Source organism: Sipha flava, unplaced genomic scaffold (genome assembly GCF_003268045.1).
Source record: "Sipha flava isolate LNK unplaced genomic scaffold, YSA_version1 3_pilon_pilon, whole genome shotgun sequence".
Classification (NCBI taxonomy): Eukaryota; Metazoa; Arthropoda; class Insecta; order Hemiptera; family Aphididae; genus Sipha; species Sipha flava.
The window spans coordinates 677,926-700,229 of NW_020273108.1; the positions used below are offsets into that span (position 1 = coordinate 677,926).

At 28.5% G+C, this 22,304-nt stretch overlaps 1 protein-coding gene across 4 annotated transcripts in view; it reads right to left on the bottom strand.

Annotated features, from left to right (window-relative positions):
• LOC112688762 (Down syndrome cell adhesion molecule-like protein Dscam2) overlaps positions 1–22,304 on the bottom strand; it is a 366,044-nt gene that overhangs the window by 153,673 nt on the left and 190,067 nt on the right. For all 4 annotated transcript variants that reach the window (XM_025562113.1, XM_025562115.1, XM_025562116.1 and 1 more), the window contains one exon: positions 20,352–20,472. In XM_025562113.1, coding sequence (XP_025417898.1) covers positions 20,352–20,472 — 121 coding nt within the window. The remainder of the gene's footprint in view (positions 1–20,351; positions 20,473–22,304) is intronic.

A 22,304-nucleotide genomic window follows, 5' to 3' on the forward strand; every position in this document is an offset into this window, starting at 1 on the left:
CCATTATTAATTGAACCTGCTGTTTGCTTAGGATCCAATATTATTATTATATTCATGCTCATGCTTTTACATAATGTCTGATATACCTAACATTTATTTTAACTGTTGGACCTTATAAATTATTCAACGAAATTTCGTTACATTTATATTTCTATTCTTAAATCATGAGAGTAAATTAAATTTATAATTTATAATTCATTCTTCTTTTTAGACGAAGTATTATCTATCCAGTAGTAATTATTATAAGTAAGATTGATTTTGTGAAAGTTTTGTACAAATATACAATTTTTTTCTTAGCATCTGAACATTTTATGTATCGGAATTAGTCATTAAAATAGTATCAGAGTAATTTTATCAATCTTCTTAAAACCCCACTGCTCAAAAGATTTTTGTACTAAATACAAACCAAATTATATATAAACATATGTGTACATATATACATAGTAAGAATGTTTCTATATATACTAGCTGAATTACCAAGCTTCAGCCGTGTGTATTTTTTTTTCATATTTACAAGAATATTATGGGTAACATTATTAAGTGTAAAATATTTTTTATGCTTAGTCAGTCGTTTTTGTATTTTTTACAATACTTCCTAATATACAATATTTTTGTTTCTTCCTTCAGGAAGCAGTATTACCAGACTATTAGAAGAGCTGACACGTGAACAGGCAACATATAAATAGCCATAGGAGAAGCAGTCATTCCATTAATCCACTCCTATATAGATACATAACTATAGTTGATTAAAATGTAAGGTCAAATTTGAAATTTAAAATAGACCAGTATTTTATAACGAATATTTTAAAAAAATATTTTATATACTACAAATTGCATAATTTATTCGATCAGACTTTAATATTGTATACTATTTCATATTCAAAAATAATAAAAAGTTTTGAGAAAAAACCGTGTTTTCTATGTATATTACGAAACTCGCATCAAAAATATACCGAACAAACTCAAATTTAATAAAAAAAAAAAAAATGAAATAACCCAAAAGAATATACTTAATAATACATTTTGGTAATCAATTACCTATAAATAAATAAGTTATTAATACAAGGCATTTATTAAAGAAATGTATCAGTGAGATATAACTAGATAGTCATAATAATTATGAAACTAATGAATATGTTTAATTTAGATGTTTGAAATGTATGAGTTGATTTTTTTACATTACTTAATAATATTATGATTCTAAACGAGAGATGAAAAAGAACAACTTAACTTCGTACGTTCAAATGGGTAACCTTTTCAACTAGGATTCACTGAGAATACTCATTGTAGTACTGTGAATAAAAGAGATTTTATGATTTTTCTCATCAATAAAAACAACGGAAAAATATTATTTCCTTCGGTATTTGATTTTCTGGAATTGAATTTTGCCAAAATTCGATTTTCTCTGGTGAATGTTGTTAATATAGTCTAGGATTTTAAAACTATTTTCATAATTTACCCCAATTTGAAGAAAATGAAATTTAAGTTAATCAATAACCTTGGACCAAATTTTTCCGTTAACAAAAGCAAACTTTTATCAACACGTACGAGGAGAAAATACACTTATATTCAAAATTTAAGATTTTTTTTCAGTAAAATAAAACTTTTTATTACCTACCCTGAAAACGTTTTTGTAAATGGATGTTTGGATCTCGATACTTTCTACATTTACTTATAGCTGTGCATCTTTACAATAAAACTTATATATTTCGAAAATACAATATGTTTTAGAATGTCTTACATTTTTAAAAAACGATAAAACTGACATATTTGATTTTACATTAAAACAATTCAAACTCATTTCATTCGATTTGCTGATTATGATTTTTCGTCCTAATTTTATTAACTTTTCTAATATAAATTCGTGAATCTTTTAATTATTATATTTATTAATATTATTAAAAGATATTATTACTAATTTATTTTTTGTAAATGCATTATCGTAAAGGTCGATAAAGAAATAATAATCTCATTAATCAGTTCTAGTTAGATATATTCAGGGTACGTATTGTGTTTCAATATAATAAATTTGAATTTTATATTTAACTATCCAACTCGTCACGTGATTGGTTATTTATTTTGGCTTAGGACACAAGTGTTGAACCCGACCGTGCAGAACTATATCTCTGGGACCTTGATCTTTATTAACTAATAATACAGTTACTTCATTGATTGTATATGCATTATATTGACCTCTGTGTTCTCCTTGAGGAATTCGATCAGCGTGAATAATTAACTTAAAGTTTTGCAACTCATTAAAGAACATTGATAATATCTGGAAATCTGTATGAGGTGGTTATTTTCACGTAAAACTGTTTGTAATGATTTAGTGAAAACTTTTTTTTAAATTTGGAATCATACTTATTCAAGTAGATATTTGATCCGACTCTGACATAAAATATATTTGTAAGACTTAAGCATTGTTTCTCATTTCGGTTAATAAACTACCTATCAAATGATTCACTTGACTCTGAATTTTAAATGTAGGCATGAATTTTCCTTCAGTTATTTCGTTTGCTCCAAACGATGTCAATTGAAACAAAGTATTATTTTGCCTAGAATTATCAAATAAATGTTTTGATAGAGAGTGATAATTATCAATTTAACTTTTAATTAGGTCTGGAGGATCCTCAAATCGGTGTATAACAACTATACCGCCAACGCAGTAAAGTCCATGAGTTTCATTTCTTTCCATTTATTTATATGCCACTTTGGGCATAATTTAGTCATTGTTCCCACTTAAAGCACTGGAATATTTAAATAATCAATCTCTTATCGGTAACTTAATGCTGATTTCAAACTCAGAGCGTTGCGTTGCTGCTATGCAAGTTTTTGAGAACTTTCTGGTATGATTTCTTGTTGCCTTATGTTAAACATTGGCATGCTCTTGCCGTTCTCGCCATGATGATGAATTGGCCACTTACTCGAAATTCAATTCCGTTTGCATGCCCAATAAACCTTCAAATGTAGTATCAAAAAGTATCTTTTATCAAACTAAAAAAATAAAATAAACTATGTTTGTAACCTTGATGATCATAAAATGGTAAAAAAATAAATAGTGTTGTCACAAAATTGAAACATAAAAAAGGCCTGTCCTTGAATTTTTTCAAGAACATTATACTCATATTTTACTAACAAAAATTAAACTAAAACCTTCAAAAGATTGTCAAGTATAACAATAAAAAATTTCAGCCAAAATCAGTTTAGTTGTTTCCTCGGTTAGCGCAGTCATAGGAAATCTTTTACAATCTCATATAATTGTAAGTAGAGATAATACATTCAACTATACGAAAATAACTCAAAGCTTGAGCGTAAGTAAGAAATATTTTTTTATTTATACACTTATATACATAATAATTGTTGTATAAAAAAAAAAAAAAAAAAAGGGTGAGTATCATAGGTCGGGTGGAATACTAGAATAGGTTATTGGTCCTAACTATATTGGTCTTTTAAACTTGAAACCAAATTAACATTTCTCTCGAAAAAACAAATATGTGTGAAAAAAGTCGGGTGGATCATCTTATATTTGTAAAGGTGGTTCATATAGTGAAATAACCATATTTCTTAATCAAGCAGGTTAACATTTAATGTTCTAACTTTCGAAACAAAAGATAAGTGATTTAAAACATACGAAAATTGAAAATTACAATTGCCTATATGGAGGAAAAAAAATAATTCAAAACTATAAAATGTAATTAACTATATAATTATTATATTTTAAAAAAAAATCATTGGAATATCCGATTTCATGAAAATTAAATTTTTATAACACTTACAAAATAATTTTAAAATTTCTAATATTATTTAATTAAGTGCTTCATTAAGAGCTAAATAATACAATGTTTAGATCGCATAGTGAGAAGACGAGAGAACGAAGTAGTAAGAGTAGCATTGGAATGGAAACCAAAAGGTAAAAGATCTAGAGGAAGACTAAGAAAATTATGGATTAACGTGGTAGAAAAAGATTTAAAAACCCTTGGAGTTGAAGATTGGAAAGAGACAGTCCAAGATTGAGAGAGGTGGCGAAGTGTAGTAATGGTGGCAAAAACTCTTAGAGACATGCTAGAAAAAGAAGAAAAAGAATATTATTTGAGTTCATATGAAAATAAAAATTCAATTATTTAGAAAACCGGTATGTTGTTTTGTATCTTTCGTTTAGTTTTTCAAATTTGTTAAGAAAACTGTTCGGAATTTGAAAAATTACTTCTTTCGGAGTATCAACTAGATATTCATGGATCATTTCCTAAGAGAAATCCTCTATGAATGATTATCGTTCTAAATTATTATTTTGGCCAAAACCGTGTACACTGCTTGATTATTAATAGCAAGGGTTCGAATCTCGGTTGAAAAGTCGTTTTTGGCATTTTTTCTCCGTTATTCTTAATTATTAGAAAAACGTTTGAGAAACAAAAAAAAAAAAAATTATTCCTGAAAATACCAACTAGAACCATTTCTTATTTTTATTTTATTTTTTAATCGAAGCATTCAATATATTCAAAATTGCATACACAGATACACAAAATAAAAACGCAAGCACACATCACTGTAAAATTAATACATTCCTCGTTTCTAGAATATGTAATGTTAAATCTATACAAGTTAAATATAATGCAATATAAATTTAAAGTAATTCTGGGAATTGAAACAATTTTGAGCTCTTTCCGATCGAGTTTCATAGAATCTCGTATGACTGAAGTGCAAACACACTGTCCTAATTAAATATTATGTTTATATATTATTATTCCGTGTACTTAAATCTATTTTTGTTTTACTCAGCCCAAAGCCTACAGTGAGCTCTCCACTAGAAGGTAAGATAAACATGAGCGATATAAATCAGGTAAAGGGATTGATGATAAACACATGGTATTATAAATAACTGTACCGATTGATTTCGAGTCGATCATGTGAAGAATTATTTTTATTATAAAAAATACTTTTTGATGATAACGTTTTCGACCAGATAATTAATGCGAAGGCAACACGAATAAACGGATAGGACTTTATATCGAAAGTTCAAGTTTGTTGCTAGTCTAGTAGTAACAGTCATAACGGTTAAAACTAGGCCTCAGCAGTTGTTACATTTGCAATTTTCTTCTATTCGTATTTATTCCTAGGTTAGGTTAGGACATGAATTTGTTCCATGTAAGAACGAATTAAAATATTAAAATTTTATTGCAACTTTATGCAATTTTTGGAATATTTTTGAATTGGTTGCAATTTTGTTGATGTCCCTCATTTATAATACAATTTTAGATTAACATTTTTTATATATTATTCAAACGATTGAATTTTTATTTAATGTAAGAAAAAAATAAGTATAGGGGTCATGTCATAAATTAAAGTATATCAAAATAATATATTAATTATAATAAATTATAATTTATTGTTATTTCGGGCTTAATCGATTGTGATGGCAGTGGTGAAAATATTATTTGATAAGCCTATGCACGGGTTACACAACTTGCTGTCCTCCAATAAGAGACCTTCGAATTTGAAAATTTAAATAAATCATTTATCGTGCAATCTAATAATTTTTTAGTTAGACATACAAATGTGTATAAAAAAATTAAATTAAAAGTTTTCAAATAAAACGTATTAAATGTTAATAATTTTATTCGTAGGCTCCTTCCAGACCAGACTAAACACACTTTTCCAGTATTAATAAGAATTAATAATAATGTAATTATTATGAATTTCTATTTTGAAATATTTTGTAAAAAAAAAAAAAAAAAAGGTCAATTATTTATTTTTTATTTTTATGTATATACAGTTGAATGTGAGTTGATTATTATTTACTGCAATAATGAAATCAATTTTAATTATTTTTAATACAATAATTTCTTCTGATCTCTGGTTATAAAATTATATATATATATATATCATATTATTCCTAAATATTTATATAAACATAATTAATAAAAATATATGTAGAACATGAGAGATAAAAAGTGAGAGAGAGAGAAATAGAGTGATAGAGAAAGATTGTGTTCGTAGAGATATTGTGTCCAAATAGTACTTTTCAATGATGATCAAAATCAATCTAAATAATATTATATTGTCAACGTCCGATGAAGACCAAAAAAAGAAAATATCACTCTAGCTGTTATTTTACCGATTACGGCATTCTACAGCATACTGGCATTCGGTTAGCCCCATGTGTTCAATGTTTAGCACTTAAACGAAGTACAAAGAAAGCCGACCTTTTCGCGCCGGTATAAATACCGCCCGTTTTCAAAAGGGTCAGTACGTTAATATATTAAATAAATAAAAAAAAAAATGATATACACCGCTATGAAAAGTTTTCTATAATGCATTAAGTGAAATCGATCTTTTACATCGAAAAACGAATTCAAAGTGCTTAACATGGGCAACATATTTGACCGCATTATCAAGATATCCATGTATTTTTAGATATTGTTCAATATTATCTTATCAGACTTCTAAGTTAAAAATGTTAACTGGCCAGAACTATTTCAAAACATCAAACAACATGAATTTTTTGAAATTTATTTTCTTGAGATTTTTTGACCAGTATTTTATTATATAATAATTCGTCAAACATACGTAAAATAATTTCGAACTCGCACAAAATTAATTTTCGTAAAACTTTATAATATTGTACACTTTTCCTTCATACATAGAACAAATACGCTCAACGAGTATGATTAAACCTAAATATTTATATTATAATTCTCTAATATCAACACAAACATTTCTTATTTTTATTTTTGATAAACCGACGGCACTAGCTGCATGTCACGTTTTCGGAGTATGTGTGCAAATCGAATGAAATCAAAGAATATTGAGCGAAGAAAAGTAAATATTTATACTATGGTTTTCATCCGCAAAAATATATTAACATTACGGTCGATGGCGCTATTATAGGCTATACGCTCTCTCTCTCTCTCTCGGATAGCCGAGTTAATGAATGAAGGCATCAATTTTTAGTGTAATCTGAAGTTAGTCCAAGAGTCAGATCAAATATACTTATTGTACGGTCAGTAGTCTTATATCGTCTAGAACGTAGGATAGGTCTTGCAACATTAGACAGCTGAATAAGAAACTGGCGTTTAAAGTAGCGATTGCTATGTTTTATTTGTTTTTCGATAACATTTTACGAAAATCAATTGCATGCGATAAAATAAAAAGAAGAATTGTACACGAAGACTTTTTCTGAGACGGGCACATGCAAAAATTGGTTGCCTTGTTTTTTCACAGACTACGTATCTTAAAGGCTTCGAACTCTGATCAATCAACAGTTAATGATAAATATTGACAATTTATTAGATATTAATGGGGTTGAACATTGATTAAAATTTGTAAGTACACCTGACATTGATTAGTCTACCAAATATCTCAAGTAGAAACTAAATTTAATTTACGATATATGTTTAACAACATATTATCTTCGATAGTAAAAACACTTACATTTATTGTCGTCGCTGTATTGAATCGAACAAACTAAATATTGTTTCGTGTAAAGTTATGTGATGATAAAATGTTTTGATCAAACCATTTCTAATACAGTTGTGGCTTTTGGAAAACTGTTACAACCCCAATTGAACTAATAAAACCCATTATTATTACTTAATATTTTTAGATTTATAACACTTTCGTATGTGTAAAAATAAATAAATTTGTAGGTCCGTTAATTATAAATTATTGTGGGTAGTGCAGATGCCTTAAAGATAAAAACTATTATCATAATCCATTTCTCTTTGATGTAATTTTAATACATTTTTATTCAACAACTACTTGATGATTCAAATTGTAATCTACATTTCCTCCTTTTCACGTAATGGATGCATATTATTAAAGTTGTTAAAGTGATTATTTATTGAGTATCCAAATAAAATTTTTAGGTGTGCATACTGGAAAGCATATGTTTGTGTGTAGACTGTACTTCCATTAAATTATATTTTTACGCACATAAAACAAAAGGAATAAATAATTAATAGAAAAGAAAACTTTATTTTTTATTTTTACTCGTTAAATACCATCTATATGTGTGGCTGAACATCCCCCCCTGATAAATTAACGATATGCATCTTTGTAGCAACACGCTGACGTTTACCTGGGGTTGTTTTTAATTAAATATTTTTATTTATTTTTTATTATGTCGGTACAAAAAAAATAAAAATAAGTCATAGTCGGTAGTTTAATATAGGTTTTTTTTTTTTTTAATTCAGTTTAATCTACGAATATTTCAATACCCATATACAACCTAATATTAAATTGTTTATCTTTTTTTTTTTTTTATATTAACCCATTAACGAAAGTTAGTCTCTTAATTTAATCTATTATGAACAGCCATCATTTTACAAATGTATGAGTTTAAAATAACGTTCGATATTAAAACGTGTTTTAAAATATTTTATAGCACTTTATGCGGGAAATATTTTATGGTTTCTGGAAGTCTAAGCAAAACTACGAGCTACCTATTAAATTTCCGTAGATATTACGAACGCTCATGTGTGCCAAGATTACTTGATCGTAATATAATTTAATTACAAGCAAATAAATGTGCGTGCTACATCAAGAAAAGAAACGATAGCAGTATTTTCCGATAACAAAATTAAACTTAGATTAAATCAAAAAGAAAACAATTTTGTTTTCAATAACTTGTCTTATACGACTTACTAGATTTTGCTTGAGTTTGCAATTCATTTTCGAGCGAAAAGTCTTTTGTGTCTTTGTGACACGACAAAGTTTTTAGTTATTAACTTTCAAAGTTTTACAATTATTTAGGTACATTTATTGGTCGGTGCGTACTTATTCAGTTTATCGTATTTATTATAGCCGTAAGCTACAATGGATGTTTAATACACACAAGTGTGGAAAAAAAAATTTAAAATTAATACGCATGTCTGATTTGTAGAATACATTTAAAATTCATAGGCCCATTATAATTCTGTTGGATAGGGTTGGTATTTTTTTTCTTAAAAGAACTCTTTTATTAGTTTTTAGTAAAATATTAACAATTACCTACATATATATCATACATTTGTACAGATAACAGGATATATGAAATGGTATTATAATAAGAAATGAGTTGAATCCAAATAAAATTATATCAATTGAAATCGGAACTACACGCAAATATATAAGAAAATCACGCAACGTTAGAATAATTTAAATAAAATGTTTACTACAATGTATTACATTTTTTGTAAGACAATTAAAAGAAGACTGAGGAGGGGATTAATTAATAAAACTATCTCGGAAATAATTTAAAATTTGTTAAAGGATCATTAAATCATAGCATAATTATTGTTATTTTTAAGAATATTTAAAGTTTCAGACTGGGAACTATGGATACGTAAAATGGTTTAAACTCGGTAGGAGAATAAGTGCTTAACAGACACGTTGTGGCCAAGTATTTTAAGATCACTACTGACCAGGAACTTGAACATTAATTTGAATAATTGTAGTCCTTTAAAATTGATGATATGGTCCTTGACACATATGCCATATATGTCTAATCTCGTTCGATCTTTTGTATAGTACTCAAAATAGTTACTATCACAGTACATTTGACACATCTAGGTTCATGATGGCAATGTATAATGTATAGCGAATATTTATTAATTAATTTAGGGCAGAATTCATAAAAGCAAAAGAATAACGAAAAAGAAAAACAAAACATTAAATATTTTTAAAACACAAAAATATATACTCGTACAACAATACATGATATTCGGTATAAGCAAATCGAATAAAAAAAAGAATTTCAACATCAGTTCGATATAATATTCATATGAAAATATTTAGAGTTATTACGGTTTTAGATATTATATTTTCGACGTAGATTTAATTATTTTTGGAAGGCAGCGTTCTAGCATGATTAAATCCGTAGTCATTACGCGTAAGTGGTAAGACGAATATATTCTTTTTATTTTTAGAACTTATTACTGGTCTAGAAGTTCATGTTCTAAAGACTATCAAAATATGCATGCAAAATGTACTTAAAATCACTGAAATATGCGCTTAATGAGCATTTACATTTTTTTAACGTTTTATACCGCGAATAATGATGTCGCGAAAATCACAACATTCATTAAATCTTATTATGAATACATAGAATAACCTGCTGAATTCTTCCACAAATAATAATTCTACGGATCTTTTATCGGAATATTCAAGAATATAATGACTAAGTTTATAATTAAATTTAGCTAGAAGTATAACTGTCTTATCGCCTATAGGGATATAAATTACATAATATTAAATTATTGAAGTACGACCTTTAATTTTATAAATACATTTTATTTACAACAATTAAATAAAAAAATAACACAAGTAAAATGCAATTTATTGCAATAAAATAAAACTTTAATTGAAAATATGCATATTTATGTAAAAAACCTCAAAATATGCAAACTAAAATTTTATTTTTGAACTTGTTAGGTTGTGATTCAAATTTGTAGATAATTTAGCAACTTTTTTTTTGCATCATGAAAAACATGCAAATGCACGAATTTTTGGGCCCTACTTATTACCATTGTATTTTACTGTTTGATTTTAATAAATTAATCAGGTGGATTTTCGTATAGTTAGGAAATCCATTTATATCACACCCCGTTTGGGGCCAATCGTGTTATTTTTTCAACTTTTAATGTAAACGAGCAATCAGTTTGCGAAAATACGCATGCCGTGAACATCATTCTATTTCACCCGGATTCCGAAAATATTTATTGATAATGCGATGCACGTAAACGTTTATTGAAGTGATCGCGTGCTCAGTGTGACTTATTAATCTTTCATTTCGTATATTGTTTTTAACGAAACTCGTATGGGCCAGTAGCCGATAAGTGCACGATAACTGTAAGCGGATATAGCAATTTTAATACATTATTTTGAAGTACGCGACAACATTTTTACGAGGATCCGTGTTATACTTGATAACGTATATAACGAAATTGAAATCAATCGCATTTATTCGACATTAATTTGTTATGTGATATTGTTTCAATGTCTGGTGCGAAGAAATCGTGTATTAATCTTACACTCACACCAACTGATCGTAGTGTTAACTTATTCCAAACACATTTCCTAAATTTTATCCTTTCTATTATCTCGTTTGATTTTGATTCCAATTATTTTGAACTCTAATCGTATTTAGATGTAACATAAACGTTTAATTACTGAAAACCTAACTTGGTATAAACTACTCGTATAAGCTTCACGTAATTAATATACTGTAACGGTGTTGCGTGAAATTCGGATATCGTAATACCCGTCTAAGAATTATACAATGATGCAGAAGCCTCGTCGAACACAGAAATTTAATTAATTAATGTTTATAATTTGTATCCAATTTAGAAGATTAAAATAACACCTATAATGCGATGTAAATTTCTAATACATTAGTTGTCTAGTATCTAGATTTTCAAAATGTTTTTAAAATATACAGTAAACTTTTATGCACTTAATTTTGCATTATCAATCTGCCATAAGAATTTTTAATGTTATTTCCAAGAAGAATGTTATTTCCGAACCAGTAAAAAATTATCTATTAAATTTAATTACTTTTTATTATTATTTAAATCGTGGACCTTTTCCTTTTCACGAATAGGACTTAGTTTGGGACTAACGGCTTTATTACGTTCTACGTCCTGCGAGCTAAACGATAATGATGTGGAACGCGTATAGTATAATTGATACTATTTTGAGATATATTTTCATGCGTATTATTCATTAAACAAAGATTAAAAGAGCATTAGGAAGATAATATTTTATAATTGCTTCCAAACTATGACAACATCGAGTGGCAGGATTGTTTATGAGAGCAATTAAAAATAAAAATAAAAAGCATATGAATAAGAATTCGAATGAAAAATTTTAATAAAAAAAGTTTTAAGAGCAGCTAATTTTTTTGGTTTTAAGAAAGATCAGTGTCAACCATATTAAACTATATAAATAAAAAATAATAAAAGTTTTTGAATAAAACCTGTAATGGTTTATTCGGTTAAAATTAAACTGTTATAGTTGGTAAAATTAACCATAAAAGCAACATCCGGTAAATGTAAATAAGATTTGTCAGCACATCAAATAAAGAAACAAAACACGTGACTTAGATTGTAATTCAATAAATTAATCTTATCGATAATAACAAAATAATATATACTACAAAAGAAAAATAATCAAATTTTAATTTTAATTACAAATTTTAATGCGACTTGTGGAATATTGATTTACTGGGTTAGAACGAAGATCGGTATTAAGTTTTTTCTGATCAACATTTAAGCTCATTTCTAATGACGTATTTTATATTTAAACCAAAAAAATGAGAAAAAAATTAATTATTTATACGTTTTTTATTATTATTGTTATTTTTTATCATAATACTAATTTTATGGCGTCAGAAATGTATTTAAATGTTTTAAATTCGCAATTGGACTGGCTATGGTGCACAACTTATGGGAAACGCGAATGACGGTTCCAAGTGGACCATCCGCGTTTGTCATATTTAATTAATACATTACGTCTGGTCTGTTTTATAAAATGTTGATGTTGTCAGTGAAAAAAAAACCAAATTGTCACTAAAAAATAAATAACTGTATATATGTGTGTATTTTACGAGACATTTTTATTGCGACTTCAGGAAAATTAATATTTTTTCCCATACTTTTCAACGAAGTCCACGACAGGCTACAATGGACGTGACTAGTTTCTAAACGAATGGCCGCGTGTATGAACTAATTTTACGGATCACGGTTATGTGCGAGTTAATTGAATTTCACGTTGACATGGTTGTATTAAAAATAAAAAATCACCAAAATCTACGATTGTACTCAGTAAGACCGTAATAAGCAAGTATAACTCATTCGAATTTTCTATTTGGTGCTCGTGTACGATTTCAATAGACTAAATCAACCGATTACCATTATTGTACTTTTCCACAAAAATGGTGACAGGTATAATATTTATGGAACACAATTGCGAATTTTCATTGTATCTCTCGTCAAATGACGTATCTTACGCCTCGCGGTTTTCACGAACTACGTGCATTAACTTATACTCTCCAACTGATCCAGAAATAATGGAATGTTTTCTAGTAAACAATAAGTACGTAATTGTATGACTTTGTACGAACAATATTTCAATTTGTACACCACTTGTTCATTAGGAAAATGTATTTTTACAGGAAGAGTTGAAGTAACATATACTCTACAATATTTTACAATATTGGAACTAGGTAGCAAATAATGAATATTCAATTTGAATGAATTTAAAAATTTGTGCATCAAATAAATATAAAAGTTAAATATTAAGTTACGTAGTTTTTCATATTTTAACTATATAACTTAGCATTATTTTAAAAAACTGGAGTTGATTTTCTAATCAATTTCGTTTTTATTATTAACATTGCGATGATAAAGACATTTTGCAAATGGAAGAGCAATAAAATTACACAGTGCCGTGGATCGATCGATGGAATTGAAAAAAAAAAGAAAGATGTGGTTTGTCGACAACGCACTTGAAAACGAATATGTGATTGCCGTCGGTCGGATGAAAATTGAAAAGTCTACAAATATTCGTTGGGAAATAAGAATCGCACGAGTAGTATTCATTATAGTTTGTTGTAAATCAAAATTTTTATACGGTTTTCAATCAGAGGATAATACGAATCAATCAATACATTTTTTATTTTTTCAACATTTCATTCTATTATATTAAATTTTAATAATTAAAAAATATGACACATGATTATCGACATGTTCATTCTACTGTAGTTAGTGACAAAATTATAGGATGTTACCAGAAATATTAATAATAATGCAATCAAGTGTCTAACTGTACAACCATTCAATCTTATTTATTATAATTATTATCTCACCTCAGTCCAAATGAATAACCTTATTGTACATCTAACATGTGTATATTTAAAACCAATATACCAACTATTCAAACGTCCTTCACCCATTTCACACAACGAGTAATTATTGTTAACTGTAATGCCTCGATGAAAACAATGTTTCATCAAACATAAGTCGTCGGACACGACGATAAGGTGAACATTAATTGCGATGAGGTTTTTATATTGAGAATGAACTCGCGTCGTTCAAATAACAAAAAAATCCCAAAGGTAGCGTTACGGTCTAGACTCTATGCACACACCAAACCAAATTTAAACGTATACACACACATACACACACACACCTGTACATGAACATATCTGTGTATAGACCCTTATCGTACTTCTGCACGTGTCAACCCTCGCCGTGTCGTTTCCACCAGCAAAGAGAAGTAGCTTTACAAAAACCGAGACTTTTCCGTTATGTATTATTATTCGTAACGTGCGACGAGTACTACAACGACTACTGTTAAATTTAAATTATTAATGCGTTCAACTCGTGCGGAGCAGATACGGATAGCAATGTTTTTAGCAATATTGTCGCCGAGCAAACGTTTTGTTCGGATACGCCGACGTGCACACATGCTTCATACCCACATCACCGACACCTCATAGTGCCGACAAATAACTTATTTTATATCGTTCTGAAAACTTTTCCATTTCACCGACATTCTTGTTCGTCGATATCTTAGTGTGTCGATTATTATTATTTAGTTGAGTTTGCGAATCAATGTTTTTGAAATAAATTGAAAGTAAGCGAATACTAAAATGTTCATACAAATATATTAAAATATTAGCTGTTAACAGCTATATGATTAAACTTAAAAACTTTTTGAACTTTTTTTCTGCACAAAAATTTAAATAATGATTGGAATATGTGTTTGACCGAAATATACGGAACCAATTTAACACTGATCGGATACGGAAAACTAAAATTTGGAATAGTTGTAAATAAGTCAAACCATCGACTTGTGGCGAATGAAAAATATCACATTCGTCCATGGTGTAAAGCCGAACACAACTTCTAAATCGACTATCCATGTCGTGTCCGCTATTTCACAATTCCAAGTTGTCGTACGACGGTTTTAGACTTTTAGAGACGAGAAAAAATAAATGGTGTCTCTAACCTGAAAAGGTTTAAGAGAAAAATACGAGCAGAACCGTACAAAGACTATCTGTTTGGTTGGATCTCGAGGAAAATGCAGGCAGCAGGAAGATTTTAATTGCTATCCTGATTTCAATAGATACTTCACGAGTATAAATGTATTGAATCAATACCTGTGTTCATGCGTAACCTTAAAATTTGTTATCCCATATTTCTACAATTTTAAGAGTGTACCAATTATAAACCCTTATTTCAATGATAATCTATGTTTGTTGAATGAAATATTCATTAAAATACCTCGATTCATAGTATGTAACTAAAATTCTATGAAACCTATGAGATGTGCGTTTTGGTTAAGAAAGTCTAAGTCTATATAAATGTATATACTTAGGAAAGAAAATAAATTAAGAAATATTCAGAATCCCTTGGAAACTTAACAGGGACACAGACGAGTATGACACCCATACGAAAGGTAAAAATCGACGCGTGACAAATATTACGTTCCACCGTTCACCGGTGGAATAACGGTTAAATGTAACTTCTTGGCATTTGAAAATGACGCGGTGATTGGTTAACGATTCTAATCAAACATTACCAAATTTTCATTTAAATCGAAATCATAGTGTATGTTGGTGCACTGATCGCTCAGAAGTCGAAATAACAACTACCTACATGTACAGAGCTTGTGAGAAGGTGAATCAGAGAGGGCTAGAGAATCAAGGCCCGTACCTCCAAGAAGTCCCATGGTCTGTGTATCTTGGTCAAACAAGTGTAATTAAAAAGGCTTCTTAAACCGATCAGCCCTGGGGCCCTCAAAAGTTCTCACCGGCCCTGGACATGCAAAGATACGACTGCATACAACATTCCGTCGACAGATAAAATGTATCTGTACACCATTTTATTATATTTTATGACAATCTTAAACGTTTCGGTTTCGCGAATATTTAATGACAGTTTCACGGTCATATAGCCTACAGATCACATAATATTTGCACAGAAACTTTTGGAATTTTGATATCACGTACAAGGACGCTAAATATTGTTAATTCTCCTATGGCCCCAGCTTCTCAGTTCGTGAGACCTAAACTGACCACTTGGATGGAATGTTAAAAATGTTTCAACTATAGTATTAATGTTTTTCTGACACAATCTATATCTTTTGAGATTAATAAGGATATTTATACATTCACAATGTGAAGCAAGTACGAAAGTTTATGACAATGTAAGCGACGGATAAGGAAATCCGCCAAATGATTTCTAATAAAACTGTCAATTTTAAATGTATCCACCGGACAAAAATAGAAAGTAGGTTATCCGTATTTCATTATTGTAATCATATTGGTAATGTGGTGTAAAATAAATTCTGGTTAAATAATTTCCATGGTATAATATATATGTATAGTCGGCACCTATACATATTTAGAAAACTTGAGACGATTTCTCAGAATATTCTAAAAATAAATAATAAAAGAACATTTTCTCGAAAATAAATAAATAAGAAATAAAACCACTATGACTTGGTATGTTATTTACTAATAAAATTGATAAAATTATGTGCATTATGATGGCGTATTTAGTTTAACTTACATATTATGAAAAAAAAAAAAAAAAAAAAAAAAAAAAAAAAAAAAAAAAAAAAAAAATTATAAAATATATAAATAAGTAGCTACACTATTCAAAGCCTGAGAAATTTAAAATTTTTTCGTCTTTTCAAGTTTATCTTAAGACGTTTGAATAAAATATTTCAAATATGTACTTCTACTAAGAGTATATTATTATTTAAATGTATAATTCAATGTATATTTTTAAAAGCATTCTTAACAGCGACAATGTGTAATATTAGCTTTATTAAGCTTTTACCTTGCGCCACATTACCAAAGCCCTACGTTAAAGAGTAATTTCTCTTGACACAGAGTCATTATACGAAGTACTTACTCGAGTTAGTGTACTTTTTCGTCGTAAAGTATTGATTGCGTGTACAGAATAAATTGTTATCAAACATTGGCATTATGAACTATTCGTATATATTTATATTTTAACTGATGAAAACATTAATTACACATACCTAAAATAATGTAATTTTAAATCAGGCGAAACAAATGACATATGATACGTTCATAATAATGAAATGTATTAGATTCACAAAGAAAATTAAATACATCTCGTATTACTGTTTTTTTTTAGTGTGCTCGAGCTTTCGGAGATGTATTATGCTGAAGACACTTGTTCTCATATGAGATGCTAGTGGTAAAATAAGTCAAGCAAAACAGGTATACAAGAAAGAACCCTTTTCCACATTCCTAGTTATTACAACTTTGTAATCTATGTAGATTCTTATAGTCATACGTATATTTACATATACATTATACAACGAATAAAAAAAAACCAAAAATATAATATTTAAATATCCATTTATATATATGAGTCCAATAAAAATGTATTTTATAAAAATGCCTCATTTTCAAGAGACAATAATTTACATTATAAATAAATCAGAATATCAAATTAAGAAAATAAAAATATTGTTTAATTTATTTATTTAGTTAGTTTATTTAGTTAATTTATCATCTTAATACTATGTGTGGTTATATAATTTTCCTGTGTAAAATATGGTTACATGGGCGTGTAATATCAAAAAGGTAAACATTCTTAAAATAATATATAATAATATATCACGAACGGATGGAAATATTGAACAACGTATTTTGAATAATAGCGTTTAGTTGGTCACGTTTAGCATTCAAATTTTATCGGATTCATTGAAATATGCATAAAAAAGAAAGAATAATTAATAATACCGCGTTTTAAATAATGTGTGTTTAATACATTTTTCGACGTGCATGTTACACATGTAATAATACCATTGGTTTTAGTTTATACTCTCAGTTAAGCTGCATGACAATAATAATATATTTCAATTCTGAATATTGTATGCATTTTGTAAAACCTTTACGTGACGGTATTGATCAGAATCATCATTATTTGATTATGATATCAAATAATCGTGGTAGACTGCCTGGTGTTGTTTTAGGGCTTGGGATGTACCTGATAGTCACTACCACGGTATATTATCATACGTGGTGTGCGATTGTAAACATAGTGATAATTTACCATCCATTTTTCAGTTTAGCGGGTACACGTAGTCTCATTTATATTCACGTAAAAATTTTACAATGGTATTCTTTTAAAAGTGCCTGATACGATAAATCCTTTAAATGGCATCAAGGAAACGATCTGCAACGTTAGGATGAAAATCGTTAATTATAAAAAGGAAACATTCAAATGGGTCATCCAGCAATGCTGCCCAGTCGATTAAATGATTAATGATTGAAATAAAAGATAGCTACTATTTTCAACTAAACAAAATTCTCTATATTCTCACACAAATATTATTTATATAAATAGTTTTTTCTTATAAAAGTTGTGAAGGAAACTCTATATATATATATATATTATGTATTCATAACACATCACACAAATATTTTTTTTAGTTACAATTTTACCAAACAATAATGGAAATGAAGATTGGACCAAAACATTAAGTTATTAACACATGTCAATAATTATTGTTGTCTCATCCATTATCACGTAATTACAAAAGTATAAATAATAATTCGATTAAACATCTGTCCGACCGATCAATGTATTCAAATAAAATATACTACATGTCATCCTTGTAGTTTTGATGTTTAACTCATGCACCAGCTAAATGAAAATATATTATGTTATTTAACGATATATTTTGTTTTCATGAATATAAAACATCGATTTAAAATTATTACTCGAGTTCTAGCGTATAATTGCAATTTTATTTCATTTTAGAAATATCAGAATTGTAAACAACATTTTATTATTAGTAACTAGTGACGATTGTTTAGAATCACAAGTCATTTGATGCCATAGCTCTTGGTGAATTAATTTCCACATGGAATAATTTTATAAGATAAAAATATTGATTCATGTTAATTGCATTAAATTTACTTTTTCATATCGAATTTCACAAAATAAAATTGTTTACCTATTGTTGTGCGTGCATCTCAACGAATATTGGGACTGATTTAGATTTCGGTTTGATAACCAACTGTTGATGTACACTTAATTCACACCAGAACTTTTAAATTTAACGATTATCTAACAAGTTTCATCTGTATAACTACTCTCTGAAAACGGTCGGATAAACCAAAAAGTTTTCATACCGCTATGTCAAATTGATTTGCGATCATTTTGACGTTGACAATATTTTCTGAATTTCGGACTTCCACACAAAAAAAAAAAAAAAAACAAGATTCTGTTTTTAATTTATCCGCTAACATATAGTATTTATGATTTATAGTATATATAATATGATTATGAGGAATTTTCAAATGCTCCAAACGTATAAAAACCCATCATTCTTCTTTTAAATACTATTAAGATCAACGATATTGTTATGGTATTTTTAAAACATTCTTTGACAAAACCGCATTAACAACAGAGGTTTTAATATTATGTAGAATCTCTCATTGCATAAGAAGAAAAATTAATATACATTTTATAGAAGTTTAAAAATTATAGAAAAAATTAAGATTTTTTTTAAACTTTTTAACGTCAACTAATTATAAGTAATATTTTAAATTATAAAAAAATCTGTAATGGACGTCTCTTAATATGAAATAATTCACCAGGTCAATAATGCACATTATAATTATTATACATTATTATTATTGTATATCACATATTTCTACAGAGGATGAGAAGTAGGAGGAGGGGCTGCATAAATACCCTTGACTAAATAATACAGTTTTGAAATGGTTAGAATAAAAATTATGCATACCATGAATATTTTAACGTGTGTACAAAATATAATATATTTGTCAATTATGATGGAATTGTAAAAACATTGATTTTTCGTCAGATGAGTTATAAAATAGACTTAGAACAATATCAAATAGATAGTTATTGACATAAAAAAATATATATATATATATATATATAATATGATCACCATCATAAGAAAATTGAATGTATGTCACTGTATACCAGTATATACTCGATGATTCGTGTTGTAAATAAATAGAAACGAATTGACATCCCTTTGTTCTGACCAGTTTGTGTACCGGAATGTTACGTTTAATTGTTTAAAATACGCGTTTGTACTTGTCTTCGAAACGTCTTTAGGAAAAATGTTCACATTTAAAATGCTTCTCTTACTAACAGTATGACGAGTAAGTGCTCAGGTGTTATTGACACGTTATATACTTAGAGTGAACAATAGTGTTTTACTTCCAGAAAACGAAACAATTACCGTTTCTGTTGTAGAAGGTTAAGAGTACGATGAACAGATGAATGTTTACCGATTGCCTATATTGATAATTACTTTAAACTTGATGGTGAAATGCAATTACTCACGTCACTTTCGGAGGTGGAAATCCGTACACGTCACACGGCAACAGCAGATGATCACCTTGCTTCACCAAATGCACGGTAAAATCATTCGACTTCGACCAAGGGGCCATTGTCCGGTTGCTCTCTAGAAGAAAAAATAAAAAATAAACGATAAACGATGAAAAAACATGTATAAAAATTACGAAAAAATTTCAAATCATTATAATCGTAATAACCGCCATAGTAGTAAATAATAATAATGACGATTAAACGACGAAAATAACAGCGGAATCATTTAGTACGAAATTAATAACTCGGTGGTTTTAATTAAAATGCCTGTTAAATTATGTGCATGGTTTTACCCCCCACCGCCGCATTATATTATACAATGCGTTAAGCACAACGGTCCCACGACTGCAATCGTTTTGAAGGATTTTAAAAAAATAAAATAAACGAATATATTTATATTTTTTTAATTTTTTTTTACATATAAATATAAAAAGTCAACGCCCTACACCTTACACTATACTGCACACCGCCTGTTATTCTGCATCAACGACGCACCACTGTTTTATAATCAACATTTATGGTGCATTTCAGAGCGTTATTGTTTTCCCCTCTCCCTCAACCACCATTATTATTATTTTAATTTTAAATTACTTAATTTTTTTTTTCACTCGTGACGCCCGCGAAACATCCGTGCACGGGTGTACGCACAGCGCTAATTTCCGCAATCATGTGCGCGATTGAATTGTTTGCGAGCGTGGGTTCATTAAAAACAATATTTTTTTAACGAGGCCGCGTACGAGATATAATAATAACAGCGCTGCAAATACAGCATTTAAGATACGTTTTCCCTTATACGATCGCGATCATGAACTGCGATCTAAGATCGCGCCACCCCTATTGCACGACTGTCGATAAAATGCAAATTAGGTATAGTACTATTATGGACATAAATATATGTAGGTCCTAACAAGTTATATTGTAAAGAAGACACATAGTACATAATAAATATTAGAACAACTATTATAGATAGGCATCAGTATGATATGTGTAAAATGCGGAGTTCACGAGGTCAACTGGTTACATAGATAATCCAGAGTTGGGTGTACAAAATACAAGTAGTGAAAATTTAAATGCTAAGGTGAATCACATAGGACCAGTTGATGAGCATTTACTAAATCCGGGTCAATTATAAGAAACGGGGTATATGAATGTAATCTTACTTTTGCTGTAACATTTTCAGGAGCTATAGTTAGATATAAAGCAACCTCTAGTGATTCACTAAGGATATTCAAATCATCTATAAAACCTAGAATGTTTACTTGGTGTTTGTTGATCGCAATCCCACTTACTACAATTTGTATCATTCTTACAGATTTTTTAAATCTAAATTGAACAGTAGCGGGGATAGTGCGTCGCCTAAAAGAAAAAAAAATCCATCTAAGCAAATAAAATTAAGAAGAATACGCAAGTTTTTGGGGAAAAATCAACTGTACATACAACTGAAAACCTGCAGAGCTACATTATAACACACACATACATTGAACATTAAACCACATTAAACACGGGCAACGTATTACCGTTGGAAAACAACGAATAAAAATAATATCAAGTGACTTAGTTACCATAAAAAGTGCGTTTTAGTAATTTACAAGTACCAATAGTACTATTATTCTTTTTAATAAATAATAAAAAAAAAAAAAAAAAAAAATGATATTTAATCGTGGGTCACTTATAATAAATATTTTCCGTAATCGATAGTGTTATCGTCGTAACAACGGTCCTCATAAATGCGGTATATTTTTTATGCCTTTAAAAACAATATCAAAATGATTTATCGTAATATTTAATACTTTTGCCGTTAAAATTATTGTATCTGTATTATAAAATAACATTGGATGGAAAAACGAAAATACTCAATGATAATACGTGTATGCGAAACGAAATTATCATAAATACTTAAAAAAATAT